The sequence below is a fragment of the Pecten maximus genome, unplaced genomic scaffold, assembly GCF_902652985.1.
Source record: "Pecten maximus unplaced genomic scaffold, xPecMax1.1, whole genome shotgun sequence".
Classification (NCBI taxonomy): Eukaryota; Metazoa; Mollusca; class Bivalvia; order Pectinida; family Pectinidae; genus Pecten; species Pecten maximus.
The window spans coordinates 1-21582 of NW_022979685.1; the positions used below are offsets into that span (position 1 = coordinate 1).

Below are 21582 nucleotides of genomic sequence, written 5' to 3' on the forward strand. Positions count from 1 at the left end.
CGATCCAGGTTTTAGCCCCATGCCTGCTTCCATCACCTCGTCACTGTCGATCAGACTATTAAAACGAACGATAATATTCCTTTTCCCCTCCTGACCCCCTTTCAACCTATGAGCTGCTTGGAATACCATTTGGTCAACAGTTTCTTGGGGAATTTTCAGATCCGTCAATAAAAATGTTCTGACCTGCGCGAGTGTCTCCCTTGGCTTTTCCCCCTCGGATCCCACGATACCTTTGAATACAAGATTCAACTTACGTCCCCATATTTCTAGTTTCAGTCTCTCATGAGCCTCACTGGTTATTTTCTTATTAATATCAGACTCAATCATGTTTAAAGTCTGGTTAGCATGAGTGGCAAAGCTTTCCAGCTGATCAACACGCGAACTGAGTTCTGTAACTGTGCCTCTAATAGCATCAACCTCGTGACTAAAACTTAAATGCATATTGGCGAAACACTCTGATATGTCTTTGTTTTTGTATGAATCAACCAGGGCTTGGTACTCAGCATTTTTATTGACTCCAACTGCCATCATTCGGGTAAACGTTCAATACACGTATACAGCTCAGCTATAAATAGTTCACAGGTGGGCAGGTACAGTACATGTACTTTTCAGTTATAATGTGTTTCCAAATTGGAAAAAAAAGGAATGAATGTTTTTGAGTCACGTTACCTTGCTACATGAGCCAGATGCTGGTGCCGACAAATGCTGCTTTTTTGACCAGGAATCTTGAAATTGACGAATTTTTTATCGGAGCTCCTCGGGCACGTGCGCTCACATAGTCATGTCAACCGGAAGTCGGTACACTACAGTGTTAACTCCAGTACACTACAGTGTTAAACATGATACACTACAGTGTTAACTCCAGTACACTACAGTGTTAACTCCAGTACACTACAGTGTTAAATATGATACACTACAGTGTTAAATATGATACACTACAGTGTTAAATATGATACACTACAGTTTTAACTCTAATACACTACAGTGTTAACTCCAGTACACTACAGTGTTAACTCCAGTACACTACAGTGTTAACTCCAGTACACTACAGTGTTAACTCCAGTACACTACATTGTTAACTCCAGTACACTACAGTGTAACTCCAGTACACTACAGTGTAACTCCAGTACACTACAGTGCTAACTCCAGTACACTACATTGTTAACTCCAGTACACTACAGTGTTAAACATGATACACTACAGTGTTAACTCCAGTACACTACATTGTAACTCCAGTACACTACAGTGTTAAAAATGATACACTACAGTGTAACTCCAGTACACTACAGTGTTAAAAATGATACACTACAGTGTTAATTCCAGTACACTACAGTGTTAACCACAGTACACTACAGTGTTAACTCCAATACACTACAATGTTAACCACAATACACTACAGTGTTAACTCCAGTACACTACAGTGTTAACTCCAGTACACTACATTGTTAACTCCAGTACACTACAATGTTAACTCCAGTACACTACAGTGTTAAACATGATACACTACAGTGTTAACTCCGTTACACTACAGTGTTAACCCCAGTACACTACAGTTAAGCTCCAGTACACTACAGCGTTAACTCCAGTACACTACATTTTAGCTCCAATACACTTCAGTGTTAACCCCAGTACACTACAATGTTAACCCCACTACACTACAATGTTAACCCCACTACACTACAGTGTTAACTCCAGTACACTACAGTGTAACTCCAGTACACTACAGTGTTAACTCCAGTACACTACATTTTAGCTCCAATACACTTCAGTGTTAACTCCAGTACACTACAATGTTAACCCCACTACACTACAGTGTTAACTCCAGTACACTACAGTGTAACTCCAGTACACTACAGTGTTAACTCCAGTATACTACAGTGTTAACTCCGTTACACTACAGTGTTGACTCCCGTACACTACAGTGTTAACTCCAGTATACTACAGTGTTAACTCCGTTACACTACAGTGTTGACTCCAGTACACTACAGTATTAACTCCAGTATACTACAGTGTTAACTCCGGTACACTACAGTGTTAACTCCAGTACACTACAGTGTAACTCCAGTACACTACAGTGTTAACTCCAGTATACTACAGTGTTAACTCCGTTACACTACAGTGTTGACTCCCGTACACTACAGTGTTAACTCCAGTATACTACAGTGTTAACTCCGGTACACTACAGTGTTAACTCCAGTACACTACAGTGTTAACTCCGGTACACTACAGTGTTAAACATGGTACACTTCAATACTATCTGAGTTAACTTCAGTACTAATTCCAGTTCACCATTGCTCACTTCAGGACAATGAAGTCTTAACTCATAACAGTTTACTACAATACTTATGTACACTTGGTCGTTTACTGAAGAACACTTAAACTTAAATCAAACTCATTACTTCAGGTGTAACTCATTGGACTACGGTGACAAAATTAATGTTAATTGGATATATGATAATCCAACGAAGATATGATGTAAGATAAGTTAGTCGCAGATTTTCATAATTGTTATTAAAATCGAAAAACTACCCACTAAATACGGAGAATCTCTTATGCTCTGCTCTGCTCTCTTTGTGTAAATGAGCCACGGATAAGATGCCTTACACGCATGCGCAAACCGATCTGTTTCGAAGAATGACAGACCGGCGTTCAAAGCCACGTATCGGAAGTCCCTAGTCAATCATATATACAGGTTACTGCCTCGAAGACAAATAAAAGAAGTGGGCAAACATCATCTACAACTAAGAATCAAAGCTAAATTTAATATTCTTGGCATTTGGTAAGCAAATCCATATGCTGTTCTGTTTATTGTCCGGGGAAGTACTCGGCGAGGGCAAGGCTGGCTCACGTTCTTTATTTAGACATTTATTTCATACTTTACATATCAATAGTTGATGAAACTAAGCAGATTCGAGAGAATTTAATGGAAGATAAACCCATAGGGGATTATGAAGTTTAGCTTGATAAAATTTTATATCCAGAAACAAAATCATACAGAGGGTTTATAGTCAAGTTACGCGTGAAATTTTATTCTATGCACGCTTCCCATGTGCGGGAAGACAGACGGACTACCTCCATAAGATATGTCGACTTTGTCGACTTAAAAAAGATAATGATGTTAATATTTCACAAAGATGTCGACCTCCCGGTCTGCCGATCAATTGGTCAGGTTTGATCTTTATATACTTACTTTATTTTCTGATGCTGCACACGGTAGACAAGTGGTTCTTCTAAACATTAAGTAAGCTGCTGTGAAGAAACAGATGCCCGATACAGCCAATGCGATAATGGTAATTTGATATCCTAGTGTTTTCGGGACACAATTGTTATCATTGTTCGGATACGTTCCATGAGGACACGGCCGGACACATCTGGAGTTATAGATAGGTGCCGATGGCGGACAATCTTTCACACACGTTTTGTTAGAGTTTAGCTTAACATATCCCGTGGGACAATAACTAACACAGTTTTTCTTGAATATCCAATTTGGGCATACCGAACGGCATAACGTGATATCCTCGCCACTGTACTTTTTAAATGTATATGGATGTGTTTTCGGGCATTTGTCGACACACTTGCGACCTACTGCAAACTTCGGGCACTTCTTTGTACACTGAAAGTCCTCCAAAAAGAATTCATTGTTCTCACAGTTTTTCCGACAAGTTGTTCCTTGTGAAGAATGCTCGATGTAGCTGTACGGTTTGGGACATCCTAAAACGTACTCACATACATTGTTGATAATGAATTTTTTGTCAGGGCAAGTCCGTATGCATTTATTGTTTTCCCTTATTAAGGGACTTTTACATTCACGCGCACACACAGTACCTTGAGGGGAAGGTGCTGTTAGATTGAATGTTGTTGGACACTCCTTAACACACTTATTGTCAAGTACAAATGGACTACTAACAGGACAGTGTCTATAGCACGTGTGGTTGAGTTCAACTAAAGGTGGTTTGCATGTCTCCAAACACTGGTGCATCTGATAGCTAACTAACATGTGTGAAGCGGGACATTCCGATACACAGGTTTGACCTAACAGTAATGGTTCATCTGAAGGACAAGTATCGACACATGTGTTGCTATTAATAAATTTGTTACCACATGTTGTCTTACATTTAAATGCAAAATTATTACCATTCGTTCTGAACCGATAACGAAATTTTCGATGTGTCGGACATTGCTCTAGACATGTACGGTTCGGTGAATACGAGGCTAACGGTTCCGGACACTGATCATAACAATATCTTCCCTTAGTAAAGGTTGGCCCTGGACAATCCTCTACACAGACTATTAAGTACTTTCCTTCATCCTCTTTTGTATAAGTCTGAGGTTTATCTGAGGGACACTCGACAACGCATTTTGATTCATACAAAACAGTTGTGTTTGGACAGCGATTTACACAGGTGTTGTTAAAGACATATTTCCCAGGGCTTTTGTTATCATTACAAGTATCTAGGCAGTATGTTACTAATACAAATGTCGTTCTGTAGCTGTAGTTTGTGGTGACTTTCCTTCGTACTGTAGCATAATACGGATGTGACAATGGACATTCTTCTGTACACATTCTATCGTGTTCGTATTTAACTTTTGCCGGACACGATTGATGACATGTGTTATTATATGATACTGAAGTGTCTGGGCATTGAGCAATGCATTTTCCTTCATGCCTAATAGAAGCTTGATGTGGACATTTTTGGACACACGTCGAGTTAAAAGAGAGAAAAGATGCTGGACACTTACATCCACCGTCAGTATTTACGATAATGTTGCATGATGAAACACAATAATGGTACCAACCGCCTTTGACAAAAGGATGGGAAAGTGGACAGGCATCTACGCAAGTATGATTGAAGATATATCTAGTAGGACAGTGTCTAAGACACGAATTATTGTATCGAAATAAGTTGTATTCAGAACAGTTATTGATGCATTTCCCATCATGGACATATTTGTGTGTTTCTGGACATGTCCTTACACAGGAATGTTCGTACGTATAATTCGTGCATTTACGAACACATACACCAGATTCATTGTAAAGATTCATGGGACACTGAGAGAGACAGTTTTGATTAACTACTAATGTATTCAATGTGGGACATTCCTGGACACAAGTGCGATTAAACACAAATTTGGTATCAGGACATGTTAGAGTACATCTATTGCCGTCCCGGTTCTGTTCGATTGGACATTCTGAGACGCACGTGTAAGGTCTTGATCTACCTTCTAACAGTCTATGACTGTTAGGACAGCTATCAACACAGGTTGAATTAAATACATTCATATGCCTATCACATGTCTGCAAACACGAAATACCGTCGGAGAACATGCCATCAGGGCAGTCGGATATACAAATTGGAATATGAAGTGGGAATCTTCGTTTCATTACATAGATGAGAGGTGCAGATGATGGACACTTTTCAACACATGATTTATTCCAGAGAAAATCCAATCCTTTTGGACATTGCACCTGGCATACATGTCCGCCGACAGAGGTAAAATCTGGACACGATTCCAAGCAGAATTTGGTATCAAAAGCCTCCAGAATGAAAGGCGCATCTTGTGGGCAGGATACTTGACATGTCTTGTTATATCGAAACATATCGACGGGACAGGTGCGGACACAGTTGGTACCATAAAGTACATTATACGTCGAACATTTTGACACACAGACACCCGACTCATTGTACTGCTGGTCTTGGGGACATTCAATCACACAGGAGTTGTTGTAAACGAGTGCAGATATATTGGAACAGTGATAGACGCACAACAAGTCGTCATTTACAGTTCCATGGGGACACTCCGATAAACAATGATAGTCAAAGCAATATGGTCTCTCTTGCGGACATATGCCTTTTCGACATCGAGTAGGTATCCTTTTTGTTGGCAGCGTTTGAGTTGAGGGGGAAATAGAATTCGAACAGTCAGATGCCAATATTTTGCTGACAGGGCAAAAATCCATACACAAGTTAAACACTTTATATGGTGCATATATTGGGCATATGTCGGTACAATTGGAGGAGAATTTTACTTGATACGAATTAAGTGGACATTCCAAAAATATATCTTCATTGTCTTGTACCTGTGGATGTCTTCCAACGATACAAAGCTTCAAAAAAAAAGAAAAAAAAGAAAGAAGAATGTTATGAAACAGAATATATTACTAAAAACAAGCATGTCACATCGGAATGAAATCATAAAAAAGAAAGAATAGTTGAAGGAAATGTTTCATTATAACAAACAGTGGCATTAACAACTTAAAATTACGTGTAAACAATTATTATGAATTGATTCTTGTAAAACATTATCAAACAATTTACTCGGAAAAAGATAAAGATAGGTCAGACGGATTATTTTGAACACTGCTGTCTCCTAACATACAATACGGTTGATACTGTAGACATGCTATTGAATTGTGAATCAGACTGGCTTTCTGATTGTAGTTTTTCAAAAGTCGTTCATAATTGGCGTATTATAGTGATCATCGATTTGTTAAGGATTTCGGCTGTTCAAGAAGTCATATCTTTAGTGTTCTGTGTATTGATAAAACTTGTAAAATGAGAAAGCACATTATGTCTGAGATTCTATGGTATTGCAGGTTCACATTCGTCTCTAATATTAGAGGACGCTGCATTCGATGATAGAACTTTTTTTCTTCAGAAAACAAACTCTTGGGGTTGCGTTTAGCTTCATTCATAGCCAACCAATTCATTCGAATGTCGACTTCTAGATTCATTTGTAAGTCGAAGAATCAAACTAGGTTTACTAATTTATATAAGAGATGACGTTGAGTAATGCCTTCAATTTTGTCATTCCGTGAATTAGGAGTGCAGAGAGCGAAAGTAAACCTTGCCCAATTAGTATTGATGATGATGCCAGCTATCATTTCCAAAGACCACAAAAGAATCTCTTAAACGGTACGAAAATGTATGAGCGTGTCCTCATTTCCCGATATATTTTCTGAAATAAAATTTTAATAAAAGCATATTGGGCAAGTTTTTGTGCCAATGATAAGACATATTTACTACGAAAGCAATGACAAAATAAAATAATTCCTTTCTTTTCAAATGCTTTCCTTTTCCAACAGTATCAAATCGTTAAAGGTGGTCATCGCCCCAGTAAAATACATCTTTATGATTAAATAAACAAAATGCATTTAAGATTGTCTTTATCCTTATTCCTAACGTACATGTGTATATAATTATACATAATATACCAGCACGCCAAAACTCAATAACGCTTTTTAAACTAACCCGACATCCATTAATGTCGCATAAAATCCCCTACCCCTAGTACCGCCTATTTATCGATTACCACTACGAGGAAATAGAAGAAACGAAATGACTATATACAGCACACCAACACTACAACAATTGTTGGGCAATATTAACTTCATTGTGTGACTCGAAGGATCTCGTTGCGCAGATTTATTGTGCAGTTAACTTTAAACAGGACGAGATAAACATTGAGGCTATGTATATCGAAAGTGTGGTTGACCAGACATAAAAGGTAATATAATTATAGCGGTAGATTACACTAATTATAATAGAGTTAATCATACTATATACATGATTGTGTCATATAGCGTTTGTATGTTTATGATAAGCATGTCACGATTGTTTGTCGAAATGCTACGCAACGAACATGTCTGTGTTTTATAAAATGCTACTGACTAATGTAATATTTCATCAGAATATGAGTACTCAGAATATTGTAATGAAATCATCCTGTTTTATAATAACGTACTTACCTTTACCATAGAGGCAATGACGATAATATAAATCAACAGACGATCGGTTTCCGCCATTGCTAAAGTGAATGCTCGGGTAGACATGGATAATGTTATTATGTGGGACATATATAACGATCGCAAACACACACACATACAGGTGAACTGAGTGCATATTTCGTATTAAGTACAATGTATATCGCGTATTGACTACTGCCGGACACGAGATTCACACAAACTCGCACACATATAATGCTGCATTGAGATGTAATGAAAATACAGTTAATACATAGAATGATAACACTTAAATTATGGAAAGATATGTATACAAACATTTATTGTGGAGCAGAAGTCCAAATGGAAATCCTAAAGAGGTAACTTTAAAGCCACATACTCCCAAACAACCTAAAATTCTAGGTGCACACATGTATTAATGGCAATCGAAGATGATCATTCACGCTTTCCTAACATTAAAATGCCCACTGGCCTGGACGTTTGATCGGGGGAATCCTTGAGACATCAATATATCAAAATAAATCGCCGCATTTATATTTATCGCGAGATTTGTCACGGAGCCGAGAACGAGGCTATAACAAACGTGCACTGCACATAAACTACACACATGGCCGTTGTTTACATATCGAGCATACTTGAACTTTGCCTAAAATAAGCAAACATAGTTAATATTTAAATACTTTAGTTTGAAATGTAGCAATATGTATACAACAAAACATCTATACAATTTTAGATCGGTGAAGTTGACAATGTTCAAAAGCTAACCATCAATCCAATAGACGTCCAGCAAAATCGGAATTCGAGTCTATTCACTGTTCTTCTCTCGCTAAGTTCCAACGAATCATTTCCTTTTCTAAGGAAATACTCGAGTTTTGCCGATTTCACCCACTTTTTTTGCCAGAATCGGTCTGGGTTTTCGTATGTCCACGCTTTCGGCGTTGCGCCTTTTTGTATGGACTGTAGAAACTTGGTCCGGCAGCCACAGCTATGTTTTGGAGGGAATTCCCCATATATTTTCATAAATACACATTTTCTTTCAGTTTCTGATTCACGATAATCTGTAAGGTATGTATCAAGTTCGAAAAGTGTAAAAATCTCAAAATGTAAATATTGATAAATTTTTCTTTGAGAGTATGTGGTTTAAGATGTCAATTCATACGGGGAATACGTTATTCCGGTATCAAGAAGAGAACCTATCTGTATGGATTGCAAACTTTTTTCAGAAGAGTGATACTACTGTGATTTAATTGATATATGCTAACTTTAAAAACAGACAAACAGTGACCATGATTGGTTCTGTTGGTATGCGGTTACATTGATTGATTTAAGAATACATGTTTATCAAATTTCCATACATCATCACTTAGATAATCGATTTGAAAAAAAACTATGTTTTACATGTAGCATCAATATATATTCTTACATTGATGTTTATTGTTGTATTAACATCTTACCTGTACATATAGTATGCATCAAACCCCAAGATAAAATGTATGCTTATTTCCGTCTCACAAGTACATATACTATACATTAATCCACAAGATATCATACATGTTTACTTACATCTCATAATTACCTATATTATACATCAAACCTCAAGATGAAATACATGTTTATTTACATCTCACCAGTACAAATATTATGGACAAACCGACAAGATGAAATACATGTTCATTTACATTTCACCTGTATATATATCATACATTTTTAAATTAAAAAGATAGCCTGCATTATTTCTGTCTTACCTGCACTTATATTATACATAAAACCACACGATAAATGCATGTTTATTTACATCCCATCTGTACATATATTATAAATAAACCACGCGATAAAATACATGTTTATTTATGTCTCACCAGATTATATATTATAAATTAAACCATAAGATAACAGACATGTTTATTTACATGTCACTTGTACTTATATATCAAACCACCTGATAAAATTCATGTTAATTCACATCTCACCAGTACATACATTATACTTAAAACCACAAGATAAAACATATGTTAATTTACATCTCACCAGTACATATACATGTATTATACTTAAAACCACAAGATAAAATACATGTTAATTTACATCTCACCAGTACATATATTCTAGATCAAACCACACGACAAAATACATGCTAATCTACATCTCACCAGTATATATATTATATACGATACCAAAAAATAAAATGCATGTTTAGTTACATCTCAGAAGTACATGTATTATACAGTCATAAAACCACAAGATGAAATACGTGTTAATTTGCATCTCACCAGTATATATATTAAACATAAAACAGCAAGATAAAATACATGTTAATTAACATCTCATCAGTACATACATTTTGTATATTACACATAAAACCACACGATGAAATACATGTTAATTTACATCTCATCAGTACATACATTTTGTATATTACACATAAAACCACACGATGAAATACATGTTAATTTACATCTCACTAGTACATATATTATATATCAAACGCATGTTTATTTACATCTCACATGTACATATATTATATATGATATCACAATATAAAATGCATGTATGCTTCAGTGAGGTAGCACTATAAATCAGCAAAAGTTCCGACCTATCATAAGGAGACTTAACACGAACATACCGCAGCCTCCAAAAACACACATACGCACTCACCACACGCATGCATGTCGGACGCACGGGAGATCGTCCTTAAATGACCTTAGCTGTTAATAGGACGTTAAACAAAATAAACCAAACCAAACCAAACAATTATTTACATCTAAGATGTACATATTTAATATACATAAAATTCAAGATAAGATACATGTTCATTTAAATATCACCTGTACTTATATCATATATCAAACCACACGATAAAATACATGTTTATTTACATCTCATCTGTACATATACTATATATCAAACAACAAGATAAAATGCATATATATAATATATAATAAAATACATTTAAATATCACCTGTACTTATATCATACATCAAACCACACGGTAAAATACATGGTTATTTACATCTCACCTGTTCTTATCTATCAAACCACACGATAAAATACATGTTAATTTACATCTCACCTGTACATATACTATACATCCAACCACAAGATAAAGAGAGTAGTTGTGAGGAATGGGGGGCACAAACATTCATCTCCCACGACATGCAGTGATATAAGGCAGACCTTTTTATTTCCCCGCATCATTTGATAGCATAAGGCATTGTTTCTGATAGTGATTTTAGATGAAAAACTGACCCCTGTCGTACACATCTTGTGTGCAACAATAGGTAGGACATAGATCAGTCGTTTCGACCTTTTGGATTGTCAAAGATCGGGGGTTGTTTCTAGGGTTGCTATAACTAAAACCTGTTATTTCCTCTATATATAACATACGTTTTAGGCCGAAATAAAAATATAGTTGGTTTGGCGTAGCCGCCCGACCCACAAAAAACAGTTTTCAAAACTGAATGAAAAACAAATCAGCCCTACCTACCTACCCATATGGTCGCGTTACAGCAAACCAAGATATTTTTAAGGGTATATTTTTCCGTTTTTTTGTTCATGACATCAAAGCGACCTGTTTTTCTGGTTTACACATCACATTCCATAAATTAATTTAACCATCATTTAATCCTGACTTCACCATTCAATGTCTCTTATTGAAACGTCAACTATCAAGTCCGATCTCTTTAACGTAGTGTCCAGATCAGTATGACACACTTTTATACTATAAACATCATTTTAGGACTTTTATGTTCGGAAAATTGTACTTCAATAATGCATCAAATTTATGCATATATATATATGTTTAAAGTGTTTCATTGGCTGCTGACCAAATGAGTTTGAACGGATTTGCATTCTAAGTTTTTTATCGCTTGTTTGGCTTCTCTTCACGAATATAAACATTTCCTTCAGGAGCGCTACCTTGCGAGAGAGAAATGGTACTAAGGCAGACAATCCAGTCTAATCAAGAGTATACTTCCTCCCTCTCGTTCCACTGGACTGCCACTCCGGCTTTGCAGACTATCAAGATTTTATGGTATAATGTATCGTTAATTATATTTCTATGTAACCATAAATATATATAATTTTACACAGCTATCTATAACGTACTCGTTCAAATAGAGTTTTTTGTTTTTACAAAAGTGTAAGTCATTGCGTGAATTCTAAAAGCCTTTTGTTTTTGTTAACTTTTATGCTTATACTTTCATGAGCGCGTCTGGTACGTTTTCTATTCAAGATGTTTTAACATATATTGAGCACAAACATTTGCAATTGGTCTTTATCTTACTGTACAATCAAAGTGTATCTCAAACCCACGTGCAACCTGGCTGTCAGGTTTGCACGGTGGTTATGCATAAAAGCACTATAATGTTTACTGATTATTGAATTTTTCTTTCATTTTACTTCTTCTTCTGACAGGGTTTAACCAAAGAATTCTCATAACACAATAATCGAAATTAAAGTATACTGTTTCAAAAGGATCGAGCCAAAGACTGAGATTGTAAAGTGCTATCAGACCGAAATGCCACGTCTGAACACAGTTTTTTTCTTTTTATATTATATCTGTTCAAACTAAACTGATAACAAGCGAGTCATTCGTTCCTTCTAACTTTGCAGCTGAAAGTCAAGAAGAGAGCAGAATCTACCAGTTTAGACATTGTTTGGTATCGGGCGTACATTTCATCAAGTCGACATACATTTATTTTTGCCTTACCAAGAAGTCAATTTCACATATGAAGCGATATGCAGTGTAACTAAATTAGGCGATGCATGTTTGTTTGCAGAACGATGGCTGAAGATGAAATAGTGCCTTTATTAGCCGAAGGGGACAATCAAGAGAACATCACGCCAGGGTGTATTTCAGGGGCTACTTGTCAAGAAAGCACCGAAACACGGCCAGATATAATTTTACCCAATGGGAAAGAGTATCATATCTTCATATCCTTCACATCAGGAGACAGGCCATATGTAATGAGGCTTAACAATGCTTTGGATGTGATGGGGTTCAAGTACGTATTCAAAGCTGAGGAGCAAGTGAACTAATGTCATGGTGCGGCGTCCGTCCTTAGTCCGTCCATCTATCCGCCTGTCAGAGACTTGTTATTTGACCTATGGCAGGCTACACTGAAGGGCTACCAAGCTGGTTTAAATGAAGGACCTTGACCTAGATTTAGGGTCAAATGTGCTTTAATCTACAAGCTTTGTATCAATGCATTGGGTCAGTACTATCCTGGGCTACCAAGTTATCATCATCTATGAGACCAGCTTCCTTAAATCTGGCCGGGAGCATGTTGGGATTGAAGGGCTACCAAAGCTGTATATTAACATTTGTCTGGCTTAATCACTATCAAGTCTGTTTGAGAGCTCTGGCATTGATGTACGTTTAAATACCATCCATCACGCGCTACACCTATCAGCGTATTAATACAGCACAAATCAGAACTACAATATCAAGGAAAAGTAAGGTTAACGACTAACTATTTTGTCTACGTTATTTGTAATACAAAATAGGCGATTTGCGCATTACGTTGATAATGAAATGATTAACAAAATTTTTTTTTTTAAATGTCCATGCACTTTATACAATATACAATATATATGCGTTGAACTTTTTTGTATGATATTTATGATCTATTTGAATGCCAAAACATTGCAAGCAAACATATCATAATGTGCTAACGATCATAAATACCATACTAAAACAGTTCAATGCTTAATTACTAGATGTTTGGGTTTGGCATATTATCAAGGTTACAAGGTCCAACTATATTTGTTTTTAGATATTACATTGGGCTACACGTATAGTGAAATGAAGGACTATCAAGTTCGCTAAAAAGGTCATAATAGAAAACATTTTCTAATATCTATTGTTCCCTAAAGGTCAATTTCAAAGCTGTATTGGGAATAGCTAAACGATACAGGTCCATTGGATTTCTTGTGTATTTGATAATAAACTGGTTTCTAAGAAAAAGTCATTGAATTATAAACACAAAGAACTGCATAAAAAAACATCATCATATATGTAAATTTGTACCTTTCCGACTTAAATTAAACTTGTAATAAAAGTTATCCGATTTTGCGTTTGGGACAGTTTCTCCCATAATGTGTTTAGATTTAAGCTGTTTCATTGCAGTTGCATGTCTTGTAAAATTAAAAATTTGGGTAGGGATTCAAAATTGTACAATTTTGGGGACTGTCAATTTGGCAAAAATGATATAAACAACATCTTCTCTGAAACTAAGAGATGGATATTGCTCATATTTGCCTGGTAGCAACCTTTTGGGGTAGGGATTCAACGTTGTACAAATAACGGGGCTGACCCTCCTGGGGCTTGAGGGGATGGAGCCAAAAGGGTTCCATTTGGCTAAATTGACATCAACAGCTTCTTCTCTGAAACCAAGCAATGGATGTCTCTCATATTTGACTGGTAGCATCCCCTTGGATTAGTGATTCGAAATTATACAAATGACAGGGCTGACTCCCGGGGAGCAGAGGGGCGGGGCCAAACGGGGTCAATTTGGCTAAATTGATATAAAGAACTTCTTTCCTGAAATTGAGCAATGGACACCACTCATATTTGCCTGATAACTTCCTCTTTGGGGTAGGGATTCAAACTGTACAGATGATGGGCTGAATCCCCCTTGGGGCTGAGGGCGTGGCAAAAAGGGGTCAAATTGGCTAAATTGATATAAACAACTTCTCAACTGAAACCAAGCGATGGCTATCTCTCATATTTGGCAGGAAGCATCCCCTTGGGGTAGGGATTCAAAATTGTACAAATGATGGGGCTGACCCCCATGGGGGCTGAGGGGTGGGGTCAATTTGGCTAAGTTGACATAAACAACTTCTTCCCTGAAACTAAGCTATGGATATGGCTCATATTTGCCTGGTAGCATCCCTATGGGGTGGGGATTCAAAATTGTTCAAATGGTGGATTGACCCCCCTGGGCCCTGAGGGGCAGGGCCAAAAGTGGTCAATTTGTTTAAACAACTTCTTCTCTACAACTAAGCATTGAATACAGCTCATATTTGACTGGTAGCATTGTTTTGGGGTAGGGATTCAAAATTGTATACATCTTGTAAGGGTGGAGCTAACCCCCCGGGGGGCAGAGGGCAGGGTCAAAAGGGGTCAATTGGTTTCTTTGAAACTAAGCAATGGATATCACTCACATTTTTGTGGTAGCAATCCCTTTGGAGTTGCGCCCAAAGTCAATTTCATTTCATGGATTAATTTCACTTTTTGGCATAAAAAAGCACATTTGTATGGTAGCATGGTTATGGGGTGGGTAAAAAATTGTACAAATGTTGGGGTTAACCCCCGGGGGGCTGAGGGGTGGGGCCAAAAGGGGTCAATTTGGCTTACTTGATATTTCTAGAATTACAATAAAACCAATGTACATGTACCCGTATAAAATGCTTATGATATATTGACATAGCAATACCAGCGACAAATATACTTGTGATCATTGTTTCATATCTCATGAAACCAGGTGAGCGATACAGGCCCTCTGCGTCTTGGATATATTACCCGCCTGTATCTAATCCTTTTATATATAAATATCATCCGTCTGTTTCTGTTTCTTTATTAATAATATACATTCCCCACCTGTATCTAATCCTTTATATAATATATATATGTATCATCCGTCTGTAACTCGTCCTTCTCTGATTATATATATTTTCCGCCTGTATCTAATCCTTCTCTGATTATATATATTCCCCGCCTGTATCTAATCCTTCTCTGATTATATATATTCCCCGCCTGTATCTAATCCTTTATATATTATATTTATGTATCATCCGTCTGTAACTAATCCTTCTCTGATTATATATATATCCCCGCCCGTATCTAATTCTTTACTGATTATATATCCCCCCTTCCTGTATCTAAATCTTCACTGATTATATATAGTCGTTTTTCTGTTCCTTCACTGATTATATTTTTTCTACCACAATACGCCGTGTAATTCGACTCTTAAGCCGTTGTATAAATGTGCCGATTGTTAGATATATATATGTTATATTCCACTAGTGGAATATGACATTACGGTCTTTTGATTTGTCAAGAATTCGAACTTTGACCCGAGATGCAATTGTTATTGACGTCACATCACCGGGTTCCGGCCGTCATCTGTACACCTTATTTGCATACGCGAAATAAGACTTCGCCAAGTTTCCCTTCGATTCAAGGCGTTATCATTGTGATAGAAACAGATCACATGACTCGTGATTGTTGGATATGGAATTTATTTCACTCTTGTTAGTTATTTTTTAAAAGTTAAAAAAGACACAAGCTAAAGCTCGTGTTTTTATAACTTTTCAAAAATATCTCGTGTGAAAAAAATTTCATATCCAACAGCCACTCGTTGTTTAAACTCCATATATTCCGTATGTATCTGTTCCCTCACTGATTAAAGATATCCATTGCATGTCGCTGTTTCTTCACTGATTCTACATATATCCCTCGTCCTGTTTCCTTGTATCAGATGCATGCTCGCTGAAGATGACTTTATCAGTGGTGTTCCCATCATGCAGAATATCCAAACTTTCATAGAAAAAAGCCACAAGCTGCTTCTAGTTGTATCGGAGGCTTTTCTTCAGAAACCCTTTTGTAATTGGGAAGTTGAAATAGGGCATAAATACGCGGCTGATAATAATAGGAACGACTATATGATAGTGCTTCGATTGGACGAGTGTGAAATGCCCCTGAAGCTGGGATACATGACAAATATCTACGGAGTGGGCCGGGAGGTCGAAGATGTGGCACTAAAAGTGAAAGATGCCTTTTTTAACAGAGGTAAAACGTAATAATCGGTTACTCTAGATGTTGTTTTGATATTTAGATATAAGTTAAAACTGCCTTAACATTCAAATTATCATTCCTGACCAATTGTGTTGCTTTGAAAGAAATGCGTATTCAATAATTGTCCATGCATGTATAATGTTTAATATATTTGATACGGAACCGTTCCGCACACATCTTCTATCATTCATGTTTAGCTGAAGATCCGATCTCACAGAGTCAAAATGGTTGTGAAATTCTGCGGATGTCCCCAACAGAAATATCGCAAAGACTGTGTTGTAGCTCGGGCTATCAGTTTAATGACATACCGGCATCTGAAGAGTATCGCTTGGGGTGTTATTCCATGAAGGTAAGTATTATGCATATTTTGAGAGAGAGAGAGAGAGAGAGAGAGAGAGAGAGAGCATTTTCCATCCCTTAGTGACAATGTTTTTTCAAAAAAATGTACTTTATGGCATGCATATTTTCATATTCGCATATTATTTGAGTTTAAAAACTAAAAATAGGGGATAACAATACATTTTTGTAACCTAATGCATGGTGTTTGATGCTGTGTCTTTATCTTTGCTCTGTTACAGGAATCCGCAGAGTTTTACCGGGAGATGATGAAGTGTGCCAATGACCATTCCCTCATTAAAAGATATGCTGTTTTTAGTCGCAGTCGAAAGTCCTGGTACTTTTTCGTCCTTTTTTTGTGCGGCATTCAAGCAGTATTTACCTCAATATACCTGTTGGTAACACAGTTGTCTGGAAACGATTTATCAATATCTCAGCTGCTTCTGTTATCGTTGGCATGGCTGATTTTAGCTGTATGCTTATATATCGCACTTTTGAAGTATCTTTACCGCCAGGTATGTATACTACTCACCAAAACATTGTTTCTTAAGGATGCTTTAAAACGAGAATCTAAAAATAATAAATGATACATAAATAAGTCACACAACCCGGAATAGACCTACAATTGTACGGCGGGTGTGGTCGACCAAGTATAAGAAGCTAACCTTTCCAGAAATAATCTTACCTTCTGATACTTTTAAAATGGATTCCTTGTAAATATATCTTTTGTTCTCATTTTTATTGTTTTCGAGTAAGAAATACGTTTTCTTCATTATGTCGGTTAGGGTTAGGGTTAGGGTTAGGGTTAACCCTAACCCTTTTTTGGTGATTCTGTTATAATTATTGGCCTTTTACTGAATTCTAACGTTTTTAAAAATTGAAAGCAATATTTGCACGAAGAAAATATAAGGAGTTTAACAAACGTAATTAAATTTGTGCAGCATTTCATAAAAAAAACTTTATTTAATAGTATGAGAGAAACTGAAGAACGGTTGTGACAAAGGAATATTTTAGCCTTTGGTTGTATTCTTTAACGAGTTCTTGGAAGAGTTAAGATTTTACAAACTGGATAACTTCTGACGATATATGAATTCAGATTTCCTTAATATAGCCTTTTTGTTCTTCGGTGAATTGTAATTGGTGCGTTTGACAAAAAAAAAAACATGGACGGAGAGAAGAAAATAAATAAGAGCCATAAAAACACAGTCAAACCTGACTAATGTGACCTTCCAAGAAAACCTGTCAAAACTGTCACATAAGATAGGTAGTCACTTAACACGGATTAAGATTTCCGATTTACCAACACCAAAGTTGGTTTACCAGCATCTAATAGTTTGATAGCCTTCACTTTTTGTCCAAGTGGTAAAATCTTCCTTTGAGACGACTACGCCATCCACTTTTTGTCCAAGTGTTAAAATCTGTCTTTGAAACGACTACGTCATATCAAATCTGCCACTAGAAAACACAAAGCGAAACTGCCACCCCAGAAAATATATAAACACAACAAACTAACTTTCTGTTCACATTAACACGATATTTCATTTTAGTCATATCACGGAATTTACCGCAGTTTGATGGCGATTTGTATTCTACTTCCGGCTTCGGCTGTAAACAAAGCCTCATAGGGTTTTTGGCTATGTAGGCGATATAAAAACATGGTCGTTGGTCGCGTTAGGCAGGGAGTCGCTTAAAACTGGTCAAAAATAAGGCAAAGACATCAGAAAGATATAAAAAAAAAAGGTCGCTGAAGACCTACAGACAGGAGATCGCTGAGGCAGGTTCGACTGTATAGGTTAATATGTAAATTAACCCAATGCTGTTTTGTTCACATCATGGTCTCTGGTTTAATATTTTAATTCGAAAGCATAAAAGAATTGAAACATCATCTACATTGTAAAGAGTCGATCGATTTCATAGCCATTATTAACGGTTAAAGAGCCATTTATTTTCATTACTATCAATTACAAATGTGATTTGCTTTCAGATGATGAATAAACTCACCACTATTCTGAAGACGAACACAAATTGCGCAACACAGGGCTTTATCGTTTTACCAAGACAATACAGGAGTACAATTTTCGTATCCTTAGTATAAGTGTTATAATCACAACTGCGTACGAATACTATATGCTTTTTATCTGATATATATTTTGATCAATTATTAAATGTACCACAAGCTGTGAAATTATTAGGTTTTGTCTTGTTTGATTGTGTGTGTGTAATGCATTCGATCGAAACAGCATCTGCCGTAGGTAAGCTAAACTTTGTGCCAATTAATTTGCCTTAATAGTAAAGATATCCTTCATATACTACGACATGAGGGAGTGTTTGGTGAGTATATTATCATTATGATTCTACCAAGCTAAGATAATGGGCTTCAAATTGCGCAATTTTTCACCAATCAAAATTATTATTATTTTGTTTTATCTCTTGACAATCGTTTCACAACTGATATTGCATTTGGTAAAATGCGTGACAGTGTGTTATCATTTTTTTAAACACCGTTGTATGTAACCACTTCAGAGCCTCTGATTGGTCGTTTCTGACTTTCAACACATCTAATTAGCTTACCTCTTGCCTTTGACAACATACTACTTTTACCATGGCTCATTATTTTTTGTTGTCTTCTGTTAATCAAAAACATCAACATTGTCGTAACTGATTGAGAGGGATCTCGTAAAGGAAAGATAGAATAATTTGGGGATTTGAGTGGTATAAAGTAGAATAATTTGAAGATGGTAACGGAAGTGAGACAACGCATTGATCATTACAAAACAAACCACCATGATGATCATGGCTCATGTCCACGATTTCTGATCTGAACAGATGAAGTGGACAACGATAATCACCAATCGTAAAAAACAAATCACTAATGTACGACAAAATGGTTCAATCACTGTCCTTTATCGCGGTTACTTGAATGGAACGGTCACGGAATCTAGCGGAGGCTTAAGCATCGGGCTTCTCTTCCTGATACTGCAGGTTAGGTCGGTGACACTCGGTACTACTATTGTCGCCAACAGAACAAAACAATACTTTCTTATCATTCCACTGATCTCAATTGCGAATTTACATATCAAAACAAAAATAAAAAACGAAATCATTTTGGAACAATTGTTCCCTGTCAGTACAGATGAATGGCCTAGAGATTCATGTAAACACACAATGCACACATTTTTCAGTACTCCAGCGTGCTTTCCGAAAAAATCTCATGGTGAACTTTCTGCTTGGTGACGTTCCACTTCGTTGTGTCATCTGTGAATATTTGCACGGAGTTATTTAAACATATGGTCTATATGATACCTCTCTCTATGTTGTAGTAAATGGTAATGATGACCTTCAGACACCTACTAATTTGCTTAATAATGACCTTGAGTCTATATCTGAATGGGCAAAACGATGGCAAATTCTTTTTAATCCAAATAAAACTGTAGCTATGAATTTCACACGAAGACACACTAGCAATCATCCGCAACTTTCATTTAATGATACCCCAATTGTACAGCTTGAACACCACAATCACTTAGGTCTGACATTTAACAGTAAAGGCACATGGTCTGATCACATCTCTAATATTTATAGCAAAGCTAACTCCAGATTGAGTAGCCTTCGAATTTTAAAAACTATTGTCGATAGGAACACCTTAAAAACTTTATATGTCTCCTATATTCGACCTATTTTGGAATATTCCGATGTAGTATGGAGTAACTGCAATAAATCTGAATCGGATCTCCTCGAAACAGTTCAATTAGAAGCTATGCGGATAATTACTGGTCTCAGACGTGGCACGTCCCATCACATACTCTATACTGAAACCCAACTTGAACCACTATTTATACGAAGACAAAATCATAAATTAATTTTCGTGTACAAAATTCCGAATAATTACGCACCAAATTATCTTACTAACATTATCCAACCTTTTATAAATGTAAATAATACTTATAACTTCAGAAATAATAGAGATTTTAATATACCGCAGTCACGAACTACTAATTATATGAATAGCTTCTTTCCTTCTACAATGGTTAAATGGAATGAACTTGATCCCTCTTTACGAGACTCTATGTCAATTTCAACATTTAAAAAGAAGCTTGTAAAAATACCTAATACACCTGTCTCTAATACGTTTATCAATTGTGTTCCGAGAAAACTTAATATCATTTTATGTCAGTTAAGAAATTCTAAAAGTGATCTCAATTTTGATAAAATTCAAGATCACCTAATTGATGATACTTCTTGTAATTGTGGTGCAGCTAGGGAAGATCTTACTTTTTTTTTGCTTTCAATGTCCTTTGTATGATAATATTAGACACTACATTTTTAGGATTCATGACTTATTAGGCTACTTAGATTTGCACTGCCTATTATATGGTATCAATAATGATTCTGACCATTTAAATAATACCATCCTTATAAATGTTGATTCTTATATAAGATTATCAAAGCGTTTCTGTACTTACTCGTGAAAAATACACGTATATGATATAATATGATATTTGTATATTAATAATGAAAAATATGTTAATTGTACATCAACAATATTCTCAATGGGAATTACATATAAAAGTGTGTAAGTGGGTGTGCGTGTGTGTGAAAGCTGAATTAGGTTATAGTAAGAAATGTACATATCTACCGGAATAGAAGAAGACTGATATTGGCATAGCCTGTTGTCTGATTCTTTTGTAAATACTCATTTAATGACTG

General features: G+C 36.3%; 2 protein-coding genes across 2 annotated transcripts; one reads left to right on the top strand and one right to left on the bottom strand.

Annotated features, from left to right (window-relative positions):
* Window positions 1–3178: 3178 nt before the first annotated feature.
* On the bottom strand, window positions 3179–4646 carry LOC117319125 (proprotein convertase subtilisin/kexin type 5-like). Its single transcript, XM_033873974.1, has one exon. It carries the CDS (start codon window positions 4562–4564, stop codon window positions 3179–3181), a length of 1386 nt encoding a protein of 461 aa, XP_033729865.1. The 5' UTR covers window positions 4565–4646.
* Window positions 4647–7403: 2757 nt separating this feature from the next.
* Window positions 7404–17482, top strand: LOC117319124. Its single transcript, XM_033873973.1, has 6 exons — window positions 7404–7506; window positions 11649–11772; window positions 12521–12745; window positions 16223–16533; window positions 16737–16888; window positions 17118–17482. The coding sequence occupies exons 3-6, from the start codon at window positions 12525–12527 to the stop codon at window positions 17460–17462; spliced, it is 1029 nt and encodes a 342-aa protein (XP_033729864.1). The 5' UTR covers window positions 7404–7506; window positions 11649–11772; window positions 12521–12524; the 3' UTR covers window positions 17463–17482.
* Window positions 17483–21582: the final 4100 nt, after the last annotated feature.

Excerpts from the sequence above, each read along its gene's own strand:
- LOC117319125 (XM_033873974.1), bottom strand. The coding sequence starts at position 4,564 with ATGTGTACAGAAGAATGTCCATTGTCACATCCGTATTATGCTACAGTA.
- LOC117319124 (XM_033873973.1), top strand. The coding sequence starts at position 12,525 with ATGGCTGAAGATGAAATAGTGCCTTTATTAGCCGAAGGGGACAATCAA. Across the intron at positions 16,534-16,736 it reads AGATGCCTTTTTTAACAGAG|CTGAAGATCCGATCTCACAG; the intron begins GTAAAACGTAAT and ends ATTCATGTTTAG. Across the intron at positions 16,889-17,117 it reads TGGGGTGTTATTCCATGAAG|GAATCCGCAGAGTTTTACCG; the intron begins GTAAGTATTATG and ends GCTCTGTTACAG.